Source organism: Lycium barbarum, chromosome 11 (assembly GCF_019175385.1).
Source record: "Lycium barbarum isolate Lr01 chromosome 11, ASM1917538v2, whole genome shotgun sequence".
NCBI lineage: Eukaryota > Viridiplantae > Streptophyta > Magnoliopsida > Solanales > Solanaceae > Lycium > Lycium barbarum.
Window position 1 is genome coordinate 123850830 of NC_083347.1, and position 23793 is coordinate 123874622.

At 35.1% G+C, this 23793-nt stretch overlaps 3 protein-coding genes across 5 annotated transcripts; 1 reads left to right on the forward strand and 2 right to left on the reverse strand.

The window, feature by feature from the left end:
* Positions 1–2436: 2436 nt before the first annotated feature.
* Positions 2437–3059, forward strand: LOC132618536 (ferredoxin C 1, chloroplastic). Its single transcript, XM_060333572.1, has one exon. It carries the CDS (start codon positions 2518–2520, stop codon positions 2968–2970), a length of 453 nt encoding a protein of 150 aa, XP_060189555.1. The 5' UTR covers positions 2437–2517; the 3' UTR covers positions 2971–3059.
* A 617-nt stretch (positions 3060–3676) lies between these two features.
* On the reverse strand, positions 3677–5656 carry LOC132618535 (uncharacterized). Its single transcript, XM_060333571.1, has one exon. The coding sequence runs from the start codon at positions 4840–4842 to the stop codon at positions 3820–3822; it is 1023 nt and encodes a 340-aa protein (XP_060189554.1). The 5' UTR covers positions 4843–5656; the 3' UTR covers positions 3677–3819.
* A 589-nt stretch (positions 5657–6245) lies between these two features.
* On the reverse strand, positions 6246–21408 carry LOC132616835 (uncharacterized). 3 transcript variants are annotated; one of them, XR_009573424.1, is made up of 11 exons: positions 21251–21407; positions 19733–19791; positions 16854–19224; positions 12267–12399; positions 12099–12187; positions 10886–11124; positions 9861–9947; positions 9165–9264; positions 8223–8415; positions 6881–8075; positions 6246–6772 (listed from the first exon to the last, which is right to left on the reverse strand). XR_009573424.1 is itself a non-coding variant. In XM_060331542.1 (10 exons), exons 3-10 carry the CDS (start codon positions 19086–19088, stop codon positions 7675–7677), a joined length of 3477 nt encoding a protein of 1158 aa, XP_060187525.1. In that variant the 5' UTR covers positions 19089–19224; positions 19733–19791; positions 21251–21407; the 3' UTR covers positions 6246–7674. The 3 variants fall into 3 exon arrangements, 2 of the variants coding, with proteins under 2 accessions (XP_060187525.1, XP_060187526.1); XM_060331542.1 differs by having other exon boundaries at positions 6246–8075; XM_060331543.1 differs by lacking the exon at positions 19733–19791 and having other exon boundaries at positions 6246–8075; positions 21251–21408.
* Between the last annotated feature and the right edge of the window lie 2385 nt (positions 21409–23793).

The window sequence follows — 23793 nt, forward strand, 5'->3', positions numbered from 1 at the left end:
CTCCCATTGGACAGATTCCTTAATTGCCCTTCAACTTTGGAAGTTGATCGTAGGACTTCAAGCAGATTTAGCTGTAATGAAAATCTCGATGAGGAAGAAATTGATAGGACTATTAGAGCTATTATTATTGGAAGAAAGGTGGTTCGTTAGACTTGCCGGAGATTAGAGAGAGGGACCGGACGTTAGAGAGAGAGGAGGAGAGAGTTTCAGACGTTAGAGAGAAAGGAGGAGAGAATTATGTATTAGTTATCTTGTGTAATTGAAATACAACATTTAGCTATCAAATGTAATTAAAATAAAATATAATTACTAAATAAAAATATCACTTATATGTTCTCTAGTCTCTATCCCAAGTAAAATTCTCATCTAAATAATGGCCTAAAAAGGGACATTTGCGTAAATCAAACAAAATCCCAAAGCTTTAGACTGAACAATGTAGACCAACATTAGATCCCAATTTGGAAAAGGCCAGGAAAACACAGCCCAATTTTCACAACTCATACTTAACAAGACAAACATGGGTAGTAGCCCATAGGCAGATTGTAGACCAAAATCTCACCAATTATTTCCAAAAGAACCTTATCTTCTCATCAACACATCTTATCCACACCAACAAAACCTTCGCTCCACATTTTCCTCACTGACAATGGCAATAATTCATTTTACAACCTCTAATGTTGCGTAAGTTATTGCAAACATCATACAAGCGATACAAAAATCTAGGTTTTGTCCGTAAGATTGAAAAATATATTGGCATACATTTGAACGAGTCTAACAGTGTCTGGAAGGATAATTTCCCAAGGGCTATATTTGCACAATTTTCAAAATTAGGGACAAAATCTAAATGATGGCCTAAAAGAGGACATTTACGTAAATCACACAAAATCCAAACTACAATGTAGATCAACACTAGAGCCCAAATTGGTAAAGGCCAGCAAATGCGGCTCAATTTTCAAAGGGCAGCAAAAAGCAGCCCAAAATTTCCAGAACTTAGACAAATATGGATAGCCCATAACCAAAATTCCACCAATTAACTTCCAAAAGAACCTTATCTTCTCATCAAGACATCTTATCCACACCAACAAAACCTTCACTCCACATTTTCCTCACTATGGCCACAATTCAATTTACAACCTCTAGTGTTTTGTAGGGGTGTACATGAACCGGGTTGGTTCAGATTTTTCAAATACTAAATCAAAGCAATTGCGTCGGGTTTTTAAATTTATAAACCAAACCAAACCAATAAAATTCGGGTTTTTCAACTTAGGGTTTTCTCGGGTTATTCGATTTTTTCGGGTTTTTCCCCGAAAAAGTCTTCATACAAAACATACGACTTTTACGTCAAATATTTATTTAGTCCTAGTAAGATACGACTATATAACTAAGGTGTTTCATAAGAAAATAACACAAAATGTGAGATGGGTGATGATATCGTATTAAAATATTTAACAAAAAAGATAATAAAATCGGTTAAAATAAGTATTGCTAATTAATAAGCCATGACATCGTATTAAAATATTTAACAAAAAAGATAATAAAATCGGTTAAAATAAGTATTGCTAATTAATAAGCCATAAATAAAATGACTTTAATATAAATACTAAGTTATGCTAAAATAAGTACGGCTAATAATTATTAATTACATGACAAAGAAAAAAATTAAGCTATGTATGTTTACGCTCTAAACCAATTATGCAAAACTAAAGATTAGATATCCAACATTACGGTAATTCCTAGTGTTAGAATTGAATTTCTTTTGTTAGAACTAGTATTGAGTTGGTTTTGATTTGGACTTTATTTGAGTTACCAACGTCCATGGCTTATAAAACTTATTGGCATTCAAAATTCTAAGTTCAAGCTTAAAATAATATGATAAAAGACAAAAAACTATGAAAAAATTTAAGAAATATTTACAAATTACATTACAAATAAATATTTTTATGTATAAAATATTTTAAAAGTAGAATACACGTAATGTCGGGTCGGTTTGGTTTGACTTTTTTTTAGCTAAAATCAAACCAAACCAATTATGGTCGGGTTTTTTTTTCCGGTTTGACTCGATTTATCGGTTTGGTACGGTTTGTCGGTTTGCTTTGTACACCCCAATTGTTTTGTTTTGTAAGGTATTGCAATGATAGTCTAATATTTGGTCTGTAAGATTTAACAATATATGAGCAAACATTTGACTGAGTCTAGCATCGCGTCAGAAATAGTAATTTCCTAAGGGCTATATTTGCACAAATTTTAAAAATAGGAACAAAATCTAAATGATGGCCTAAAAGAGGACATTTGCGTAAATCAGACAAAATCCAAACTACAATGTAGTCAACACTAGCCCAAATTGGTAAAGCAGCTCATTTTCCACAACTTAGTAACAACACAGACAAACATGACTAGCCCATAGGCAGATTGTAAAACCAAAATTCCACCAATTAATTCCCAAAAGAACCTTATCTTCTCATCAAGACATCTTATCCACACCAACAAAACCTTCACTCCACATTTCCCTCACTCACTATGGCAACAATTCAATTTACAACCTCTCCATCTTTCACCCTCCTTCCACCAAGAAAACAAACCAATCTTGCTGCTATTCAACTAAACAATCCCTGGTCACTCAGAAGAACCGGAAATCGTCGAGTACGGGGCCTTGTCCGGGCTTATAAAGTATTAGTAGAACATGAAGGTAAAACAACAGAGCTAGAAGTTGAACCTGATGAGACAATTTTGTCGAAGGCACTCGACGTTGGCATGTCCGTACCGTACGACTGCAATCTCGGAGTGTGCATGACATGTCCAGCAAAGCTTCTTAGTGGGAAAGTTGATCAAAGTGATGGTATGCTAAGTGATGATGTTGTGGAGAGAGGCTATGCATTACTATGTGCATCTTATCCAAGATCAGATTGCCACATTAGAGTTATACCTGAAGAAGAACTTTTGTCTCTGCAACTAGCAACTGCCGATGACTGATGTAAAACTGATACAAGATGTTGTACTTTTTGAGGAATTCAATGCAAAATTATGTGTTTGTATTGCTATAAATTGTCTTTTTCAAAATACATCATTCGTCGCTGCATAAGGCATTCAAACAAATAAATGGAAAAAAAAATTGCTCTTGATCCTATAAAGATTAAAGGTGTGCTAAGGCAGGGGCGGAGACAGCATTGTGGTTACGGGGGTCGGCAGAACCTAGTAGCTTAGGATCGAACCATGTATTTATATTGAAAAGTTCATTTAAATGCATAAATGATATATCTAGAACCCAATAAGCAAAAAAAAAATTGTGATTCAGAACCCATGAACTAAAAATCTTGGCTCCACCTCTGTGCTAAGGTCCCAGACTATCTTTTTGGAAATTGCCAAATTTTTGTTTGTTGTATCAAATTACAAAGAATGCTAACATGTAAACCAGATTTCTCCATTAACAGTAATGTTCACAAAAAGAATACAAATTGCAGGAAATAAAAGATTTATTCCCAACTTTGTAACTACTATGGAAACCCCTTCAATGACATATAACAATGAATTTAGTGAAATGTTCTTCAACCTTGCAAAAAAGGTAAATCATTTTTAACCTTGTTCCACTTACTACATTGCTCTGTTTGCGGGCTAATAAAGCATTGATAAATCTTCCTTGTCGCTTTTAATTACCGGACTCTTGAGTCTTGCATGACTCCACTACTTGTCAGTGTGCCGATAAAGCATACTTTCTAAAGCAATAGACCTGATTCACTTTCCTAAATCCAGTTTCAATAAAAATCGTCAGGATGATATTTATAACAATTCTTGCCTTGGTGAATAGTAATGTAGGATGACCATCTAAGCAGTTGGGCGGTGGAAACCAGGTTTCTTGGTTTTCCTCTGCTTAAGCTTCACCTTCACGTTGACGCCATTGTTAATAACGGACTGAAGAACGATATTAAGTTTCCCCTCCAATTTCTCCCCTTTCCTTGGAGTATAAACTACGTTATGAATATCATCAGCCAAGGCTCTTTGAGCCAGAACTTCCCCAACAGCAGCACAAGTAGCATTATTCTTCGTCGATCCCAAGTCAAATTTCATGTCCTTGGAAATCGAATGTGCCACAGCAACAACCTTGCTAGTAGCTCTATGAATAATGCTAGCACTTACAGAGCCTTTCGAGACAAAAATATCCAAACAAAATGGCTCGTGATAAGGAGCAGTAAGTTGATTAAATGTTGGAACCCTTGACCTCTTTGTCTCAAAATCTAACATCAGTCTGTCCACTGGAAAGGCCGAGCTATAGCTCAATTTCTCCTTCTTGCTTTTCTCGACCTCAAAAGTCGAAACTTTACTTGCTTTTTCCTTCTCTTTTGGAATTTCATCTCCATTATTCTTGTTCTTATTCCTTCTATGGAAATCGAACTTATATTCCTCGTATTCCTTGGAATCTTTCTCAAGCTTGTAAAACAAGTTCCCACGTATCCTCATTTCCTCAATATCATCAAAATCAGGGTGTTCGTCATTATAATTGATCGCTACATCATCAATATCATCCTCTTGTTTGAATAAAACCTTTTTCTTCGATGCAACATTTGCGTTGCTTTTCCAAGCGTCAGCTAAGCTAGATGACACATTCCAAGTGTCATTATCCGTTATTTCAATCCTGCAATCTTTTAACGCCTCGTTATTATCCTTATACAACGGCGAAAGCTGATGAAAAACCCCACGACCGAAATTTTCTGCTTCGGAACGTGGTTTACTATCCTCAACGAAATTAAATACATTTTCTTGATTAGTTCTTGAAGAATATGAACATACTCTTAAAGGGCATTGGGACTTAAGTATACAATACAAGTTGATAATTTTTCTTCTCAACATGGAATAATCCAATTAGCAACAACTGCAAACTAGCATAAAGGGTGCCTGAAAATGAAACTATTTGTTGATGAAAGTATATATACTCTTTGAGACAATATATCGAACAGTTGGTGGGCAAGTCTGTATTCACTTCAATGCTTATTTGAACTTAAATAATTTGTGGGTTTAGCTAATATTGAATTGCATATATTACTTCTGAAAAAGATTTTGCGAAGCAAATGTATAAATAATTTGAGCTAAAAGAAGAAAAAAATAGTTCAGGTTTTGCTCTTACATAGGGAGTTTATATAAAGCAGTGTTATTTTGAGAGGAAGTCTATATAAAAATTTAATTTTTTTTTCCAGATATAAAAATTATAAATTGACCCTCAAACTTTTGCTACAATTCATTTTGGTTCTCATCATTACTTTTATTTCCCTATCTAAATTTTACGTTAATAGGGAAAAAAAAAATTAGATTGGTGGACCTGTGGTCTAAAATAAATCATAAACATTTTTATGGCTGTAAAATAATGTCATGAAATGTAATGTAGAAGTCAAAACTAAATTCTTTTTGAATATATAAATATGTTCTTTTTCTACCTCAACGATAAACTAAAAAAAGAAAATGTACAATATAAAATGGGATAGAGAAAGTACTTTATTTAAATTTTGTAAAGTCATTTTAAGGGGATGCTGGTTGATTTAAATAAGTACTTAGGTGTTATTTAAGCCAAATCGGCAGAAGTGACAAAATACTGGCATACACTTGTTCTTAAGAGAAAAAAAAAAATGATTGAGAGTGCTAATTCCTCTCCGAAACATGGTACTACCATGAAGAAAGCACCATCCATTCAAAATTATAGCGGCGTATATATAACAATAGAACAACATATCCAGTATAATTTCACAAGTGAAGTGTAAGAGGATAGGGTATACGTAAACCTCCCCCTACCACAAGTCGTGTGCATACTGACAATCTCAAATTGAAAGCGCAACTTCTATGTGTGAAGAAGTCTATACCTCTCGGACCTTTTTTATCAACAATATCTCTATCATTTGATCCAATAGTGTTCCATTAGGTAGAAATAGATTTGATAAGTACTGCTAACTCTCGAATAAAGTATTAAAACGGAAAGATTCATTAGATAATGAGCTCTATTGGTTCTAATCAACCCATTCCCGCTATTAATCAACAAACAACATATCCACCGAGATCACATGGAAACAACTTTTTTTTTTTTTTACTGAATGGAATAGTATTAATGAGAATATTTTTGGCAATGCCAACAATAATCTTTAAATGAAATATTGAAGTTTCAACAATCACATCCTTGAAATACTTGACACACTACTTTTTTCTGCTTCATGTCACCAGAAAAAAGCCTTCCAAGATAATGAGAATTGAACCAGATATGGGTGAAATTAGCCGCTCAAATGATGAATTTCACTGATTTCAAGGACCTTGAAAAATGAATTTTGGATCTACAATATGTACATTCAGAATCTAGACGAATATCATTTACCGATAAAGTCAGCAGAATTCTCAAAAAATTTCGCCCAAGCCATCAAGTATAATGCACATCTTCTACTGTTGTATAAGTAATCAACCATCTAGACTGCAAGGTAAAAACTATTGGCGCTATTATATTCCAACAAAACAAATGCACTCATTTCTAGTCAAGCCATCACATACACCACACTGGTGGTAGATACGCTGATGCTGCTTTCCCCAGCTCATATAAACGCATTTATCGCACACGTCCTCAAAATGGTAGAGGATCTTGCTCAGTGCACACCAAACAAGAAGCTACCATAGCTTCCAACTTCATTTCAACTTCCACCTAGATCAGAAGGAGATAGCATAATTTAGACCATTTTATCCAATAGCCTTGCTGGGTAGTTCTTTTCCCACCCGCCTACAAACTGCCTGTTGCACAGTTGAGCCGAAGCTTTGAAGGAAACATCAAGAATCAGTTAAGAAAAACCGACCCAAATAGCTCCAAACATCAACGATGCCTGACTAGTTGACTATAGTTTTGACTGGAGAAACGTCATACCTCAAGTTGGCAGCTGATTCAGGTAATGTTTACACAGCATGGCCAGTATGACTAGAACACTAACAGGATCATAGTTCTCAAGTTTTTTCTTCAGCACATATCGTGCGGAAACATCAGCAGAACACGGAAAATACAAGCGTCTTATCACATTCACTTCAATGATTTTCGCCTGACCAAGATCAGAAGACTGAACAGTCCTCTTGACAAGAGAAACTTTTTGCTTCAGAACCGTTATCATAAGTGTTAAAGCCAGAGTCACACACTCGAGATCCAGAAGAGCCAAGATGATAATTTGAATTATTCTCTAAAGCAGTATTATGCAAAAAAGTTCCATTTGATGAATCAATTCCAGCTTCATAGAAAGAAACTTCAGCACTAATGCCTCCATCATAAACTGCAGAGGAATCCAAATTGCCGTCATTCGTAGGAAATTTGCACCCCTAACACATTTAGAATCGGAAGCTTTTTTTGGAGCCACATGTAGCTCATTTCCCCCATCTGATCTACTAGATTGATTCAACACTGAGTAAGACTGTAAAGCTTTGCCAATTCCACAGGGAGTCAAGGTAGATGCCAGACCATATCTATTGCTGCTGACTTCTTCACTAGCACTTTGGACAGCGGGGTCTAGAAAACAGCTATCTACAAAAGTCACACAAATATATTTCTCTGTTATTAGTGGCAGAACTATCAGAAGCATCTTCAATCTGTTTTTCTGCCAATGTGTTCCCGGATGTATCTTCAGCTAATGAATCAAGACCAGATTATTAACAAGGTGGTTGGTCATATTCTTTCTAAGCTTCTTGATTGATAGGCTCTACACCAGAGTTGACATCAATTTTTGCAGGATGTAGCGCTGCATCTTCAGTATCAGAACTGCCATTACTTGCCCCAGATGGAGGAGAGAGCATCCACTTTGTGGCTGATTCAGCAAAATTCTTCTCTACCTCCTTACTGGAGATCTGGATATCTGACTCGCAACGACCACCTTGTGCTCTAACCACAGTGCTCTCACTTAAGTGAACGGCAGAAGCTGGAGAGCCAGAATCCATGACACCAAACCTGTCATCAGATTTTTCTACTATGTTCACACATACGCCATCATGCAGATGTCCGTCACGCCTGATAGATGATTCCTGATCAGCTTTTTCAACCAAAGCAGGTGACGGAGAATGATTATGTTGTAACTCACAAGCTGCAGAAAATGTTGTACAAGTCCAAGTCATAAATATCGACAGAAATGATAAAATTCTTTACTCAAATCGCAAAATGTTTAAAAACAAAAAAACAAAAAACAAAAAAAAAACAAAGAGGGAGCAGGAATATATAATTATCCTATTACCCTCTTGCATATCTTTCTTCAGTATCTTCTTTTGCAACAGGTCTGTCCCAGGAAATACTAACATATTGATAGATTTCATTTCTTGCTTGTTTGATTCCTCAAGTTCATCAAATCCAAAAACCTTGGTCCAGATATGCAGATGCTCAGACATAGCAGGAACGATTAACTTCTCAACTTTTAAATTGGAGAGGACCTGAATGGAGGATGTAAAAAATATTGGTCTCATAATAAACGTCATGTATAAAACACATTGTTGATACATGTGATGAACATGCTGTTGGAATTTTCTAAGTGGATTCTGCACAGATGCACAGGACAATTAGAACAGGCATGGTATTCATAAAACTTAAGCCTTAAGAGGTCGGACAACATTAAATCTCGTAGTGGGAAATGAAAACAAAATGACAATGACCAAAGCAATATCACGATTCTTGTTTCACAAAAATATTACTGTTACTCAAGTAAGCAATATAACTGTTCAGTAAGGCTAAAATTTATGTGCTTTTGGCTAAGAACTTAAAAGATTTTCTCATACGTTTCAAATATTAAAAGTGAGTACAATTGTGACAGCTTTTGCCCTACAGCATTTTGGATTCTCTAAAGCCGCATTCCTTCACATATTTCTTGCAAACAATGTTCCGCAATAAGGCAGGCTTTGATAAATTTTATGCCACTTTAGTAAAGACACGTCAATTGTAAAATTGCTAGTTCTGAAGAGTGAAATCGCCAGTCCTGAAAAGCAATTTGGATACTTCTCCCTCCTATAATCTTTTATATGAACAACCAAAAAAGTTACAATAGCAGTTGCACGCACGTAAAGGAACATGGGATACGTCGGGAGTGGGGCTGATATGCCGCCCTTCAACAAAATTATATGCAAGAAATCAGCAGAAAGAATTAGAAGCATAAAGAAAGTCTAATCAGCAACAGTAATTCTCATACCGTCTCAATAGCAGAAAACAGTCGACGACACATCCCTTGCCGCCTATATATATTCCGGGTCCCAATGAACGGCATTTCTGCAAGTTGAGTTCCACGGATCCTAACAGATAACCAGCGAAAACAGTATTTAATGATTGGTAAGGAATGAATAATCACAGCACAAGCACAGATGACGCGGAAGGAAAAGGAAAAGCAATAAGTGTTTTAACAGTTTAGTAAAATTGAGAAACTGAAGACTTGAAGAGTTCCTCTACTTCTCCTACATGAAATGATAAGGTCGAGAATAAGAAGTTAACCAAAAGAAACTCATTAAATTGTCCCCTTAAATAGCTAGGAGTTTTACTTGTAAGAAAACATGCAATCATCATTCTAGATAGCATTCAAAATGTTACAACATCAAAATAAAAATTAAAAATAATCGTTTGGCTAGTAATCTGGAGCAACTAGCTACACCTCTAAAAAGATGAGATAGATTCAGTCCAACACTAGTACAGGATGGTCTGTTTGATATAAGTTCACACTTTAATCAGTGCACATGCTCAAAAAAAGAAAAAACAACACAATTGTATCTGCTAGAAATCTAAGATGATTCAGTTTTAAAACAACACACCATATTATCTTGTGCCCGACCTCTTCAGATCTGGGGGGAAAAAACTTGCATTGTAACATATGAACAAATTTGAGCAATCATCCTACCTTATAGATGCAGCAGATATTATGTCATCACCTCTTTCCAAGATTGCAGTGAAGAAGCCACGAAAGTTCAGCCGACTAAAATTTGAGCTTCAGAGGAAAGAGAATAATTTCAGATAACTACTCATTAAGGAAAAACAAATTCAGATGAAGGAAAAGACAAAAGAACAGTGGGAGGGAAAAGATAGATGATTGATTCTAAAGACAAATTATTTTAGGAGGATCACTTTGTATGAGGAAGTGTACGGGGGCAAGATGACAAATGAGTAGAATATGTTGTGTCCTCCATTAAGTTAAGGAGAAACAAAAGGAACAAGGAAAAAGAAATAAGAATAGAAAAAATAATTCTACAATGCTTTAACTCTCTTCTTTATTCCTCCGAGTATCAACCTACATAAAGGAAGTTCAATTATTAACAGTCCACTGCCTCCCTTCTCAATCAAAATGCTTGGCACTGCTTTGTCCTAGCAGTCAGCCAGACAAACTTAGGAGTGAAAATGAAAGATGAGTAATGTCTCGTAAAGATGAAACTTGTGAAACCCCAGCTAGGAGAATCCCACATCGGCAAAACACGGGAGGGATGCTGGGTATATAAGTAAGCAGGCCTTACACACTAGTGAGGCGTTTAATGGCCGTGCGTGCCTAGGCCCAAAGCGGACCATATCACTAGCGGGCTGGGCTGTTACAAAACTCACTATCTGGAGGCATCGAGAAGAAAAGGTACAAATTCAAATTTCTAAAAAAAGAAAAACCTATCTGAAGACATAAACCAAAAAGTTATGCTTTGACTTTTGTAAAACATATGTACAAACAAAAATGTATATCCAAAGTTATATGCTGCTTTCATGGACCCAATGTAGAAACTGCAATCACAACTGAAAATAAAATCTGAAAGATCATATGCGCAAACCAAAATGGCCAAATCAAATCAGCCGGCCAGCTCTTCTCAAGTTAAACAATAATGAGTGCCCATAGATTTAATATCAAGCAACTTAAAAACACTTGACAATATTATAAAAGCTGCATACCCAGTGTTGTAGAGAACATTGTGGATAATATTTATCCCACTTCTCCTGTCGACAATGGGTACAAAACATTCATCCATAACAGCCAGTGTAACAGCTAGCTTAGAATTACACTCCACCTTTTGAGGAAAAGGGCGACGAGAAATATCTGAGTCCAAATCTGTTCGTTGAATCAGGGACCATGAAAATCCTTCTTCAAGTTCATGCTTAACACCAAGAATATTCTGTAAATGGTCATACAGCTGCATAACCAGAGAAGACAAATAAGACAAGACGTTAAAAGACAAGTCCCATCGGAGATCGCAACTCTGTTAAAAGGCAGACAGTTGAAAGCAAAAAAAAAAAAAAAAAGGGAAGCACATATATAGAAAACAGTCACCACTAGAGTAGAAAATGTCTCTCAGATCAATGAAAAAGTTTGCAAGATTTCAACTTAAACTGTATATCCCTCTACCAAAATTCGATTACACTATTCGATTCAACAGTCAATTAACTCAGTTTTGGAGAAGGATTAAACAGATAAATTTTTTTTAAAATTGTTTTTTTTTTTTAAATTACATAGTGGGTAGGGGAAGGGGAAATGGGGAGGGGATTACAATGTGGGGATATATTTGTTTTCCTGAAAATAAAATTCAGATGTTTAGAAATACAAGATTACACTATATGTTGTAACTTCTCGAATTATTATGAAAATATTTACAATCCTAAGACAGACATCATTTTTTAATAAGACAACCTTTTTGAGACAGGAAGTATCAGATAGATAGCATTTGACATCAAGGAAAATTCATACTTCTCAGATCACTATGAGAAGATGATATTATTTTTTCCTAACCAACTTGATAGTTTCAAAGATCATGTACTTGCAGAGTTGCAGGATGCCTTGCAAAAGCAAGAAATCAAAGTACAAGAACACACCCCAGCAGGCATTCAAAGAAGAAGCAGAGAAGATTTGGCCTTTCAAAGAAAATCCTCTGACAAGTACAAGAAAATATCTTCTTATCCTTTCGACAGTTTTGGACCTGTGAATGATCATGAAAACAGTGCATAGGAGTGCCTTGGAATAAAAGTGGAACATACTTTAAAACCGGAATTACTAGTTGTGAGAGAGCACTAATTCTAAAATAGTTCCCACTATTTGATACCTCACTTCATGATCTTAATATGTTATACACCACACAAGGAAAATAACTCACAACCAGAATAATAGAAATACCTCCTGACATTTATGCCCACAAAATGTAGCAGATGGATTATCAGAAATAGCAGATAAACCATTCATCTCCAAGCTGCATGATTTGTGATCTGCAAAGGGAAATCTAAAAATCCAGCTCCAACATAAACGAGTTAATGTGACAAAAACTTCAATAAGATTACACTTTACATTTTTTATCACAGAGGCTGCAAGCAAGAAATTCGTTGGCAGTTCTCTCACTATCCTCAGCAGGGTTTCTACTAGCAGCCCCACAAAATTTGCAAGTGCAATTTGGACAATGCCAAAGGCCAGGAGGAAGCATCTGCACCAAGAGGAAGCATGTAAATGCCTAGCTGCTTAAAAACAGAAAAGTCCTTGTATGTTCAAATTAAAAAGCATGATAATAAAGGGTAAGCTAAAAAAGCTCATCCATCATCAGATAAACGCACTTTTTTTTGTTTGATAAGGTAACTGTGCGAGTATTGTTGGATTGAAAAGGTGAAGAAAGAGAGGCGAAAACACAGGACAACAGATTCACGCACTTGATAATAAGTAAATTACTAAAAGCTTATGTGTTCAAATCAAAAACTCCATGTGCTGAATTCTTTGATATGTCTGGATAGAGATGAATTACCCTAAGAAACTAACATCCTGCAGAAGAAAGCAGGAACCTTACTGAGGAGGACATGATCCAGAAGGCAAGTCTGGCTATGGAATTGGAAGAAATTGCAAAGAATGAAGAGATACCGGGAGACAGAAATCAAGAATTCAATGGTTGAAACGGGGTGATAAATAAAATAAAAAAAAGTGACCAATGCTAACAGGAGGTATAATACTATTGACTAGCTCAATATAAATGATTCTCAGGTGGAGGATTTGAGTGTCATCAAAAATGAGATCTTGGCCTTCTATCAACAGTTATACAAAGAACCAGAGGTGTGGAGGCCTGAGTTCAATTATCTACATGGTCCTAAGATCAATGCTATAGGGGAACAGTGGATGCAAAGGGATTGATGAACAGGGAATCGTGGAGTGTTTAAAGTCTTGTGCATCAGACAGCGCTGCAGGTCCTGATGGCTTTACCATGGGATTCTTCATTCATTGCTGGGATGCGATCAAAGGGGATCTGCTGCTTACTTTTCAAACTTTCCCTTCCCAGGATTACTTTGAGAAGAGTTTCAATGCTACCTCTATAGCTTTAGTTCCAAAGAAGGTGAGGGCAGGGGACTTTAGGCTTATTAGCCTAAACGGGAGTGTGTACAAAATCATATCCGAAGTGTTGACAGAAAGATTGAAAAAGGTGATTCACAAACTAGTGGACAATCAGCAGATGACTTTCATTAAGGGTAGACAGATCATGGATGCAGCTCTTATTGCCAATGAATGCGTGGATTCCAGACTCAAGGGTAACATCAAAGGTATTCTATGTAAATTGGTTATTGAAGAGGCTTTTGACCACCTCAACTGGGATCTCTTGTTAAAGCTTATCAGAGACATGGGATTTGGCAGCAAATAATAAATTGGATAAAATTTTGCGTCTCTAAAGTAAAATTCTCCAATCAATGGCTCACCAGAAGGTTTCTTCCCTTCACAAAGAGGCTTAAGGAAGAGAGACCTCTTCTCTCCTTTTCTCTTTATTATTGCCATGGAAGGCTGAACAACATGATCAAGAAGGCAAACATAGAGGGATGGATATGGGAATTTAGATCCCTAAACAATGAGAGAAGCAATTTGGAGATCACACATCTCTGTATGTTGATGACTCAATTATTTTTTGTGATGGAGGAGCAGGTCACTCATCTCAAGTTAATCATGTCCGTTTTTGAAGTTGTCTCTGGACTTCATCTTAACGGAGAAAATCTCAGATCTTCACGGTGAATGAAGTTTCAAACATCCAGAGTTTGGCTGGACCCTTAGGGTGTGAAGTTGAGGTCCTACTAACTACTTTATTGGGCCTATCTTTAGGGGCAAAGAGCAAATCTCAGCAGATATGGAATGGGATCATAGAGAGATGTGAAAAGAAACTCTTCAGATGGAAGAACAACTGTATTTTCCTGGGAGGGAGGATTTCTAGTCAACAGTGTCATCGACTCTCTTCCTACCTACATGATGCCCCTTGTCACTTACCAGTGAAAATTGAAAACAAGACTGATGCTCTGAGAAGAAACTTCATCTAGCAAAGGAACAAGGAAAAGAGGGCATTCCAGTTAGTCAAATGGATAACTCTTACAAACAGCAAGGAGGGGGCTTGAGAATCAGAAAAATGAGACAACATAACAAGAGCCTATTGGTGAAATGGCTCTGGAAATTTCCTATGAAAGAAAAAGCTATGTGGAAGAGAGTATAAATGAAAAATATGGGGACTAAGGGACAATGGTGCTCGTGTACTGTTGACAGTTCTTATGGAGTGAGTGTGTGGAGATCCATAAGATCTCTCCGGCAATTCTTCACCAGCAACATCAGTATGAAGGTGGGAATTGGTTGAAGAACTCCTTCTGGAATGATGATTGGATAGGCAATGGGCCCCTCAAAGAGAGCTTCCCATTTTATTTTTTTGCCTGTTCCAACAGCTAGAGGCTACCCTGGTTGAAACCTGAAGCCATCAGGGATGGACCCTTGTTTTTTTTTTTTTTTTTTTTTTTTTTTTGATAAGGATCAGGGTTCAGGGATGGACTTTCACCTTCAGAAGAGAACCACCTTTAGAAGACTACTAAATAATTGGGAAGTGAATAGAGTGATTGAACTGTTTAAACTACTCGAAATCTACAAAGGACCACTTGAACAAGAGGACACACAGGTTTGGCACGTAAATAACAGTGGTACTTTCTCTGTCTATTCTGCATAGCGGATCCTAAACAGATTTGATCAACTCAAATTAGCAGTCTTCTGCTGGCTAGTGGTCAAACAATGTACTGATACATGGCAGTTTGATGAAGAGAGGAATGTAGTTGTGCTCAAAATGTTTCTCGTGTGGTGTTGAGAATGAAACAAACAACCATTTATTCCCACATTGTCAGGTCACTAATAGGTCATGGCATTTGTTCATGAGTATGAGTGGCCTGAGATGGTCCATGTCCTAAGATACTGATGAGATGTTGGGCTCCTGGAAAGTCACATGTACTGGTACTAGACACAAAAAGTGGTGGAGCCTCCCTGCTTGTATATGGTGGACAGTTTGGAGGGAAAGGAACGCTAGATGTTTTGAAGATTTAGCAAATTCTGAACAGAAGATCAAGATGAATTGTATATTTTTGTTTCACTTTTGGTGTACAGAAGCTTTAGTACAGGATGTAGAGTCATAGTGGACCTCATTGGGTCCTTCTAATTTGTCACACGGTAAGTTTTTTGGTTATACTCGGTTTTTGGGAATCTTGTAACTATGTTCTGTTTCCCTCAGCACAGCCTTTGTGCTGAGGTCTATATCTTATATATGAAACTTGTTAACTTTCAGAAAAAGAAACTAACATCCTAATAATTATTTTTGATAAGTAATTAACATCCAAAAAATAATGTTCATTCACATGGTATTTGTAATGCACTTTTGTCTTTCCATACTGTGGTTGACACAATCAACATCCTTAAACAGTTCTTTACATGGAGGGAAGGAATAGGATTAATCTGTGAAACAGTTTATCTGAAGAGTAATGGTCAGACGATAGTTCAGATGTTGCACCGAAGATCATGGGTCAGGAAAACTGCCTAGAGTTAGTTTTATCGTTGATTGTCTTTTGTAACTTAGCTCCTTTCTTTCACTTCTTTTCTTATTTTAATAAGGTAAAGATAACCTGGCTCCTTTCTATTGTTACCCTGAAGGAGTCCCATGTGGGGTGGAAGCGGAGGGTTCAAATTTAGTGGTTAACTATCCATGGACAGTGAAGACAGCATGTGCTAACATGGACAGTGCAACCATAAAAGTGCATATCTATTCCAAAGATATATAGAAGAAGCCAGGGAATGGATTTAAATGAAGACTTGCATCGCAACTAAGAAGTTCTTGCCAGTGTTATGTTCTTTTTACCCTGGGACAGAGATACAACAACAACAACATACCCAGTTTAATCCCATAGGTGGGGTCTGGGGAGGGGAGAGTGTACGCAGGAGGTAGAGAGGCTGTTTCTGGAAGACCATCAGCTCAAGTAACGCATATAAAACAGTTTTAAGAAAATAAAATACAGAAGTAAAGCAGACAAAGCAAATAATAGAGAAATCATTCATAAAAAATGGAACAGAAACAACAACAAAATAATGCGATAACCGAAGCAAAGAAACACCAGGCAGTAACCCTAGGACATAGATAATAAATGAAATTACAAGTGAAAACTTGCACCAAGTGTCTTTTTCCTACTTCATATGATTTTAACCCCCACCTTCCCCCTCTGATATTTTATTCTCTCCTACTTTGCCTCATTGATCAAATTTAAAAGTTCTTTTGACACAGAGATCCAAAATTAACAAAGTTATGCATGGGGATAAGTCGATTCACATGCTTAAAATATCAGTATAAAAGTTACAATAATTGATGTCAGACAAAGGAAGGATGAAGTGCGTGGAAAACTATGACAGCACGCAGAGGCAAATCCAGGATTTTTAGTCATGGGTTTTGGACCCAAATCCTTTTTGCTTATTGGGTTCTAGATCAGATAATTACAGGTTAGCCAAAGTTATTGGTTGAACCCGTAATTATAACGGTGGCTCCGTCCCTGACAGTATGGAGTAACAGTGGATAGATATGAAACAGCAGTGAGGTAAAGAGAGCATATGCTCATTGATACATACTTGTATGCCCAGACAGCTCTGATGAAAAGTAGATGGGCAACCATCACAACAGATAAGGTCCCCACCATCACCACAAATACCACAAGCATCATCTTCAAGATCATCACCATCAATGTCTAAATTGTAGAAATCCCGGCGATCAGATTCTTTTTGCTTATTCCATGCGTCAACCAAGCATTCTAGTAAGGAGGCTCCAGACTCTAAAACTATGTTTTGAAATGGTTGATGCCGTTTACTTCCTGCATGGAGCTCAAATTTTGAAACTGGAAGGATTTTACTACAGCAATCACAGTGGATACCATCTTGTGTGATCAAACCTTCTAGTTTTACTCTTGTCCTTCTGCGGTTCACATACTGAATCTTCTGTCTCAACGTCAATGTTCCGTTGTCAATCAACCAGGACAATAAGGTTCTTTTTCCAGTATATGGAACATATCCATCAATATCTGAATTTTCCCCTTTGTCAGAATGACGGACCAGCAATGTACATCGCCCAATTAATTTACTTTTTCTTCCATGTATTGAATTAGAAGCAACTCCAACAGATGATTTTCCAACCATATCCTGTTTAAATCTCCTTACCTTCAATGAGTTATCACTTGAATTATCCCCACTCTCCTCGTCTGTCGCATGTAATTTCCCTTGCAGCAGCTTATCTTTCTTCTTCATATAGCTACCGAGTCTCTTCTCTTGCTGATCACTGTCTGTGCCCAACACAGACTCTCTCACAGAAGTCTTTTTAGGATCTTTTCTCTTGCCATCATCTTTTCTCTTCTGTCTCATTTCTTTCTCCATTTTTTTCCGTGTTTGCCTGGTAAGTTTATTAATTAAATCATTTGATATTGGATCAAATGAACAAGAGCTTCCATCAGGTTTACTTTTACCTGAATCTACCTCTGATCGTTTTTGAAATGCTTCGTAGGCCTTAATTATTGACCAATAGGCTGTTCCGCTAGGATTAATGTACACAGCGTCCAAATAGTCTCTATTCTTTCTTGGTCTATAATCGATGGTCCATCCAGCTTCAATGAGCATTCCCCTTATTCGTTCTCGCAACTGCTGCTTCTCAGTGCTTCCACCTCGATTCACTTTTCCGTCTTTTCTTTTAGCGGGGGTAACATATTCAGAAGCCAAGGGCCTGCTTTCTTCCTTTGGCACCCGCGTTGCTGAGCTAGCAGGCTGCACACTAGGTGGTGCCAACTTAAGTAATGTATCAGCCTCATCTTTTTCAGAGGACACTAAATGGGTGCTTTTACCCAACAAAGGTTTTTGTGGTTTCAGCTCATTTCTCTCTGTTTTAATAGACAAAGGTAGCTTTTCAGGCTGTTTAGAACCCGAGCAAAAGGACGGACGGACAAGTAAATTCCTCTTGAGAACATCTGCAGACAAAGAACCTTTTCTACTTTCAATTTCCACAGGATCATATTCCTTGGGCATTAAGTCTATCTTCTTCTTCTTATTCACCATAACCTTCAATACCCCATTTTTCCCTTGCAATCTGATTGGTTCATCACAGACTTCTCTATGCAATGAAATGGGCATATGCACTTTATCCTCTAGCAAATCATACCTTCTATTAAAGCCATTGTCATCGCCCTTTGTCCTACTACCCGATAAACTACTTGAACTATCCACATACGAAAGCTTCCTCTTCTCAGCCACTACACTCCTAGACCCACTCCCAAACTCTCTACAACTCCCTCTTCTTTCAACCATGTTCAATCTGTCATCACTATACCCATTCAAATGGATTTTCATATCACATTGTTGATACTTGTTAACTTCAGACAAATTTACATTTCTACCAAATTCTCCATCTCTAACACCACTTTTCCCATAAACAACAGAACCATTACTAAAAGTTTGACCATTTTTTCGCTGAATTGACTCTGATATCTCATCACTATACCCATTCAATTGCATTTTCAAATCACATTCTTCATACTTGTTAAAATCAGACAAATTCATATTCCTACCAAATTCTCCATCTCTAACGCTACTTCTTCCATAAACAACAGAACCATTAGTAAAACCTTGACCAGTTTTTCTCCGAATTGACTCCGATATCTCATCACTCGACTCGTAATCATTCATTACAAACTTTGGCCTCTTCGAAGAACCGATCCCTCCAATGCCAATTCTATCATCTTTCCTTTTGATAATTAAACAACCAGAAGAGCTTCTTTTCTTCAGTACACCACCACCTGATCTCACACTAATCACACTATCCTCCATCTTCACACCTTAATACAAAAGTTCAATCACAAAATCACTAAAAAAAAGCTCATTATTACTATCATCCAATCAACTATATTATAATCTTCCAATCATTTTTTGTTCCAGATCTCTTCATCTTCACACCACTTTATTCCTACACATTAAAAATATAATATTAAGCACAAAGCAATATGATTTGTACTCAAATGACAATAAACGTACTAAAAAGCGAGGCAAATAATGACTAAATATATGCATTTTTGACCGAACATCAAAATGTGGTCATTTTCTCTTTCATTTAAGTGTTACCAAAAATTATTCATAACTCCAAATTCTACCTAAAAGTACTAAAACGTGAGGCAAATAATGACTAAATATATACATTTTTAACTGAACATCAAAATTCGGTCATTTTCTCTTTCATTTAAGTATTACCAAAAACTCTTCATAACTCCAAATTCTACCTTCAGTTATTCAACATTTAGCAGAAATGAAATATAATACTAAGCACAAAGAAATATATCTGTACTCAAATGACGACAAAAGTACTAAAAGCAAATAATAATGACTAAATAAACACATTTTTGACCGGCCATCAAAATTCAATCATTTTCTCTTTCATTTAAGTATTAATAAAAATTCTTCATAATTCCAAATTCTACCTTTAGTTATTCAACATTTGGCAAATACTAAATCTCTTCATCTTCACACTGCTTTATTCCTACACGTTAAAAATATTATATTAAGCACAAAGCAAGATATTTTTTGAAACTTGGTACTGTAACACAAAGCAAAATAATTTGTACTCAAACGACGATAAAAGTACTAAAACATGAGGCAAATAATAATGACTAAATATATGCATTTTTCACCAAACATCAAAATTCGGTCATTTTCGCTTTCATTTAGGTATTACCCAAAAAAAAAAAACTCCAAATTCTACCTTGAATTGTACTCAAACGACGATTAAAGTACTAAAACGTGAGGCAAATAATAATGACTAAACATATGCATTTTTGACCGAACATCAAAATTTGGTCATTTTCTCTTTCATTTAAGTACTATTGCCAAAGATTCTTCATAACTCCAAATTCTACCTTTAGTTATTCAACATTTAGCACATCTGAAATGTAATATTAAGCACAAAGCAATACAATTTGTACTCAAAAGACAATAAAAGTACTAAAATGTGACGCAAATAATAATGACTAAATATATGCATTTTTGACCAAACATCAAAATTCGGTCATTTTCTCTTTCATTTAAGTATTACCAAAAAAATTTCTTAACTCCAAATTCTAACTTCAGTTATTCAACAATTAGCAGATCCGAAATATAATAATATTAAGCACAAAGCAATATAATTTGTACTCAAACAACAATAAAAGTACTAAAACGTGAGCCAGATAATAATGACCAAATATATGCAATTTTTACCAAACATTAAAATTCAATCATTTCTCTTTCATTTAAGTATTACCACAAAATTTCTTCACAACTCCAAATACTACCTTCAGCAAAATAACTTGTACTTAAACGACGATAAAAGTAGTAGAACGTGAGCCAAATAATAATGACTAAATATATGCATTTTTTGACCGAACATCAAAATTCCGTCATTTTCTCTTTCATTTAACTATTACCAAAAAATCTCTCCACAACTCCAAACTCTACCTTCAGCTATATAATTTGTACTCAAACGACGATAAACTTACTAAAATGTCAGCTAAATATATGCATTTTTTACCGAACATCAAAATTCAGACATTTTCTCTTTCATTTTCATTTAAATATTACTATCAAAAATTCTACATAACTCCAAATTCTACTTCAATTATTCAACATTTAGCAAATCATCCAAATTCTACTTCAATTATTCAACATTTAGCAAATCATGATTTTGAGCTCGTTAATTCCACTATTTGACCGTGGTCAACTCTTAATTAAATACAAAACTTCAATCACAACATCACATATAAGTATTACCAAAAATTCTTCATAACTCCAAATTCTACCTTCAATTATTCAATATTTAACAGATCTGACGTATAAACAACAAAAATCATAACATTAGATCCAAAACAGAAAAAAAAAAAAAAACAAATCGATTTGTAGATAAAATTGAGAATTAAGTGAATTACACGAAAGAAAAAAAAATTATTGCGATTTGCTAATTTTACCGGAAAATTGATGCTACTGATCAACGATTTGTTTTTTCCGGCGAACAAATCGATAGAAAATAAAAGAGAAAAATAAATATTGGTTGGGTTACTTTGGGGGTGTTGTTGTGTTGCTTGTATTTTCAGTACAGAACAAAAACGTGAAACTGTAACACTTTGTTTGGATAGTTGTTAGTTCTTTTTTTTTTTTTAAGTGTTTTACAACCGGTGTTCAGTATTCGTATTGGATCCCGACTATGAGCCCGTTTGGCTCAGCTTATTAGTTACTGAAAACAGCTTATAAGGTATTTTTAGTTTTTTTGAGTGTTTGAATGGCTAGTTTATAAGCCATTTTGTGCTTAAAATAAATCCAAAAAAATAAGTTAGGGGTAATCTAACTTATTTTTTTGGCTTATTTATAAACTGTTTTTTTTAAGTTAAGGCAAACGGGCCCTATATTGGAATTCGTATTTTATATGGGCCCGTTCAGATGGAAGCACTCTCTAGAAAGGTTTTTTTATATTCAGGGCTCGAACCCGAGTATTACTCCCTCTGTCCTAATTTATGTGGCACGATTGGAATCTCGTGATTCAAACTTTTAAATTTGGATCGTGAATTCGGTCAGACACAGAAGCTTTAAATTTTTTGAAATAAAATTTATATATTTGGAAATTACGTAACGTAAAAGTATTATAAATTATAATAATTAACAACTTAAAATATTTAAAAGGCATATAAAGAAACTCCGGTCAAAGAAAAACTTAGTTGAATCTCAAATTTTAATTGTTCCACATAAATTGAGACTGAGGGAATATATGTATTGTGTTGTATTGATTTGATGAATATAATGTTTGAATAGATTGTATTTCCCGTTGTTACGTAATATTAGACATCAACAATTTAAAGGATAAACCTATAAGAAAAGTAGGCTACATTGTAGAGCAATCATCACGATAAAGAATGAAATATGATTATTAAATAATAGCATATCCAAAATGAGAAGAAAAAAAATAAGGTAATAACGCGATAACACCAAATCAGTCGTTACATAAATTGGGACATTTCGTCGTTACGTAACGATGAATTTAACAATACGGTACAATAAAATTAAAGTAACAATCAAAATTCGGCATTTTCTCTGTCATTTAAGTATTACTACCAAAACAAAAAGACCAAGTGAACCCTTATTATGACTGGAGGGAATAGTATTTGTTTTTAAGTTGACATTGCTATTTGAAAATTGAAGTTGTGTTTGGAGATGAATATAAATTTGAGTTGCTTTTTGAATTTTTATGAGTAATTTAGAGTAAAATTGTAAAAACAACTTTTTGGACTTTTTCAAATTTCATAAAATTTCAAAATTCAACTCCAAGTTGAATTCAGCAAAAAATTATAACAATTCTATATCCAAATAATTTTGCGGTGTAATATTTCGGAAAAAAAAAAGTAAAAAGTGCCCATGGTGAAAGGGCAAGGGAAAGGGGGAAAAGAAAAGAAAAAACATTAGTTAAATCGGGATTTGGGAATGCGATTTACAGCTAACACTTCTTTTTATATATTATATAAGGCTGGGGTTCGGGTCAAACGCACAGTTAAGATCGTAGCTTTATAAAAAAAGAGATTAAAACAAAAAAGAAAAATTATGCCCAATTGGTTTCACTATTTTTCTAATAGCATAGCTTTCTTTTTCTTCATTTAATTAATCTCCTCTTTAATTTGTTAAGAACAAGTTGAACAGATTCCAATTTTAATTAGTATAGAGCAAAGTTGAAAATTTCAACAATCTGCATGCGGATTAGCTTTGGCTACTACTCTTTCCGTTCCAAAAAAAATTTATCTTACTTTTCTTATTAATTTATTTCAAAAAAATTGACACAATTTTATATTTAGAAACAATTTAATTTTAGGAGATAATTTACAGCCACACAAATATCTAATACTTGTTTTGAATCACATATTTTAAAAATCTTTCTTTATTTGGTAAACTCTTTGTCAAGTCAAATTAAGACATTCTTTTTAGAACGAATGGAGTAGAAAATAGTCATAAAGTTTGTACTTCAATATCAAGCATAATATGGTAGCTTAGCGTAGAAAATGTTCGAATACCATTGCGTGTGACAATGTAAATATTTTATTATTATGATATTGGCACGTCATTGCTAAGGAGATAAATATAAAGACAAAAAATCATTAGACAGATAGTTTGCACATTCTTTCCACAATAAATTTTAATTTTAATCTTTATTTTTTTGGTTAATCGTATTTAACCTTCAATTAATAAATATGTGCATTTTTGCTCCTTTTATGTAGGAAATATGTGATATTCAGACTATTTATAAAACTCTTTCATCCTCAAATATGGAATAACAATATAAATTCAATGGCTGAGCACTTACTAACTCATTCAATTGCTAAAGATTCATAGTCAGAGAGATCAAAAGTGCATATATCAATTAATTAAATGTTAAATATAGTTAATCAGAAAACGAAAGGACCAAAATCATAATTTATTAATTTTTAAGGGATTAAAAACTCAAAATTATCATATTAATAAGGAATGGTTT

What these genes read in the sequence shown, in the direction of transcription:
- LOC132616835 (XM_060331543.1), bottom strand. Translation starts at nt 19,088, where the DNA reads ATGGAGGATAGTGTGATTAGTGTGAGATCAGGTGGTGGTGTACTGAAG. An exon ending in AATGTTCTCTACAACACTGG is followed by an intron (nt 9,948 to 10,885) that starts GTATGCAGCTTT and finishes TTTCCTCTGAAG; the next exon opens with CTCAAATTTTAGTCGGCTGA. An exon ending in GAAGAAAGATATGCAAGAGG is followed by an intron (nt 8,076 to 8,222) that starts GTAATAGGATAA and finishes CATTTTCTGCAG; the next exon opens with CTTGTGAGTTACAACATAAT.
- LOC132618536 (XM_060333572.1), top strand. Translation starts at nt 2,518, where the DNA reads ATGGCAACAATTCAATTTACAACCTCTCCATCTTTCACCCTCCTTCCA.
- LOC132618535 (XM_060333571.1), bottom strand. Translation starts at nt 4,842, where the DNA reads ATGTTGAGAAGAAAAATTATCAACTTGTATTGTATACTTAAGTCCCAA.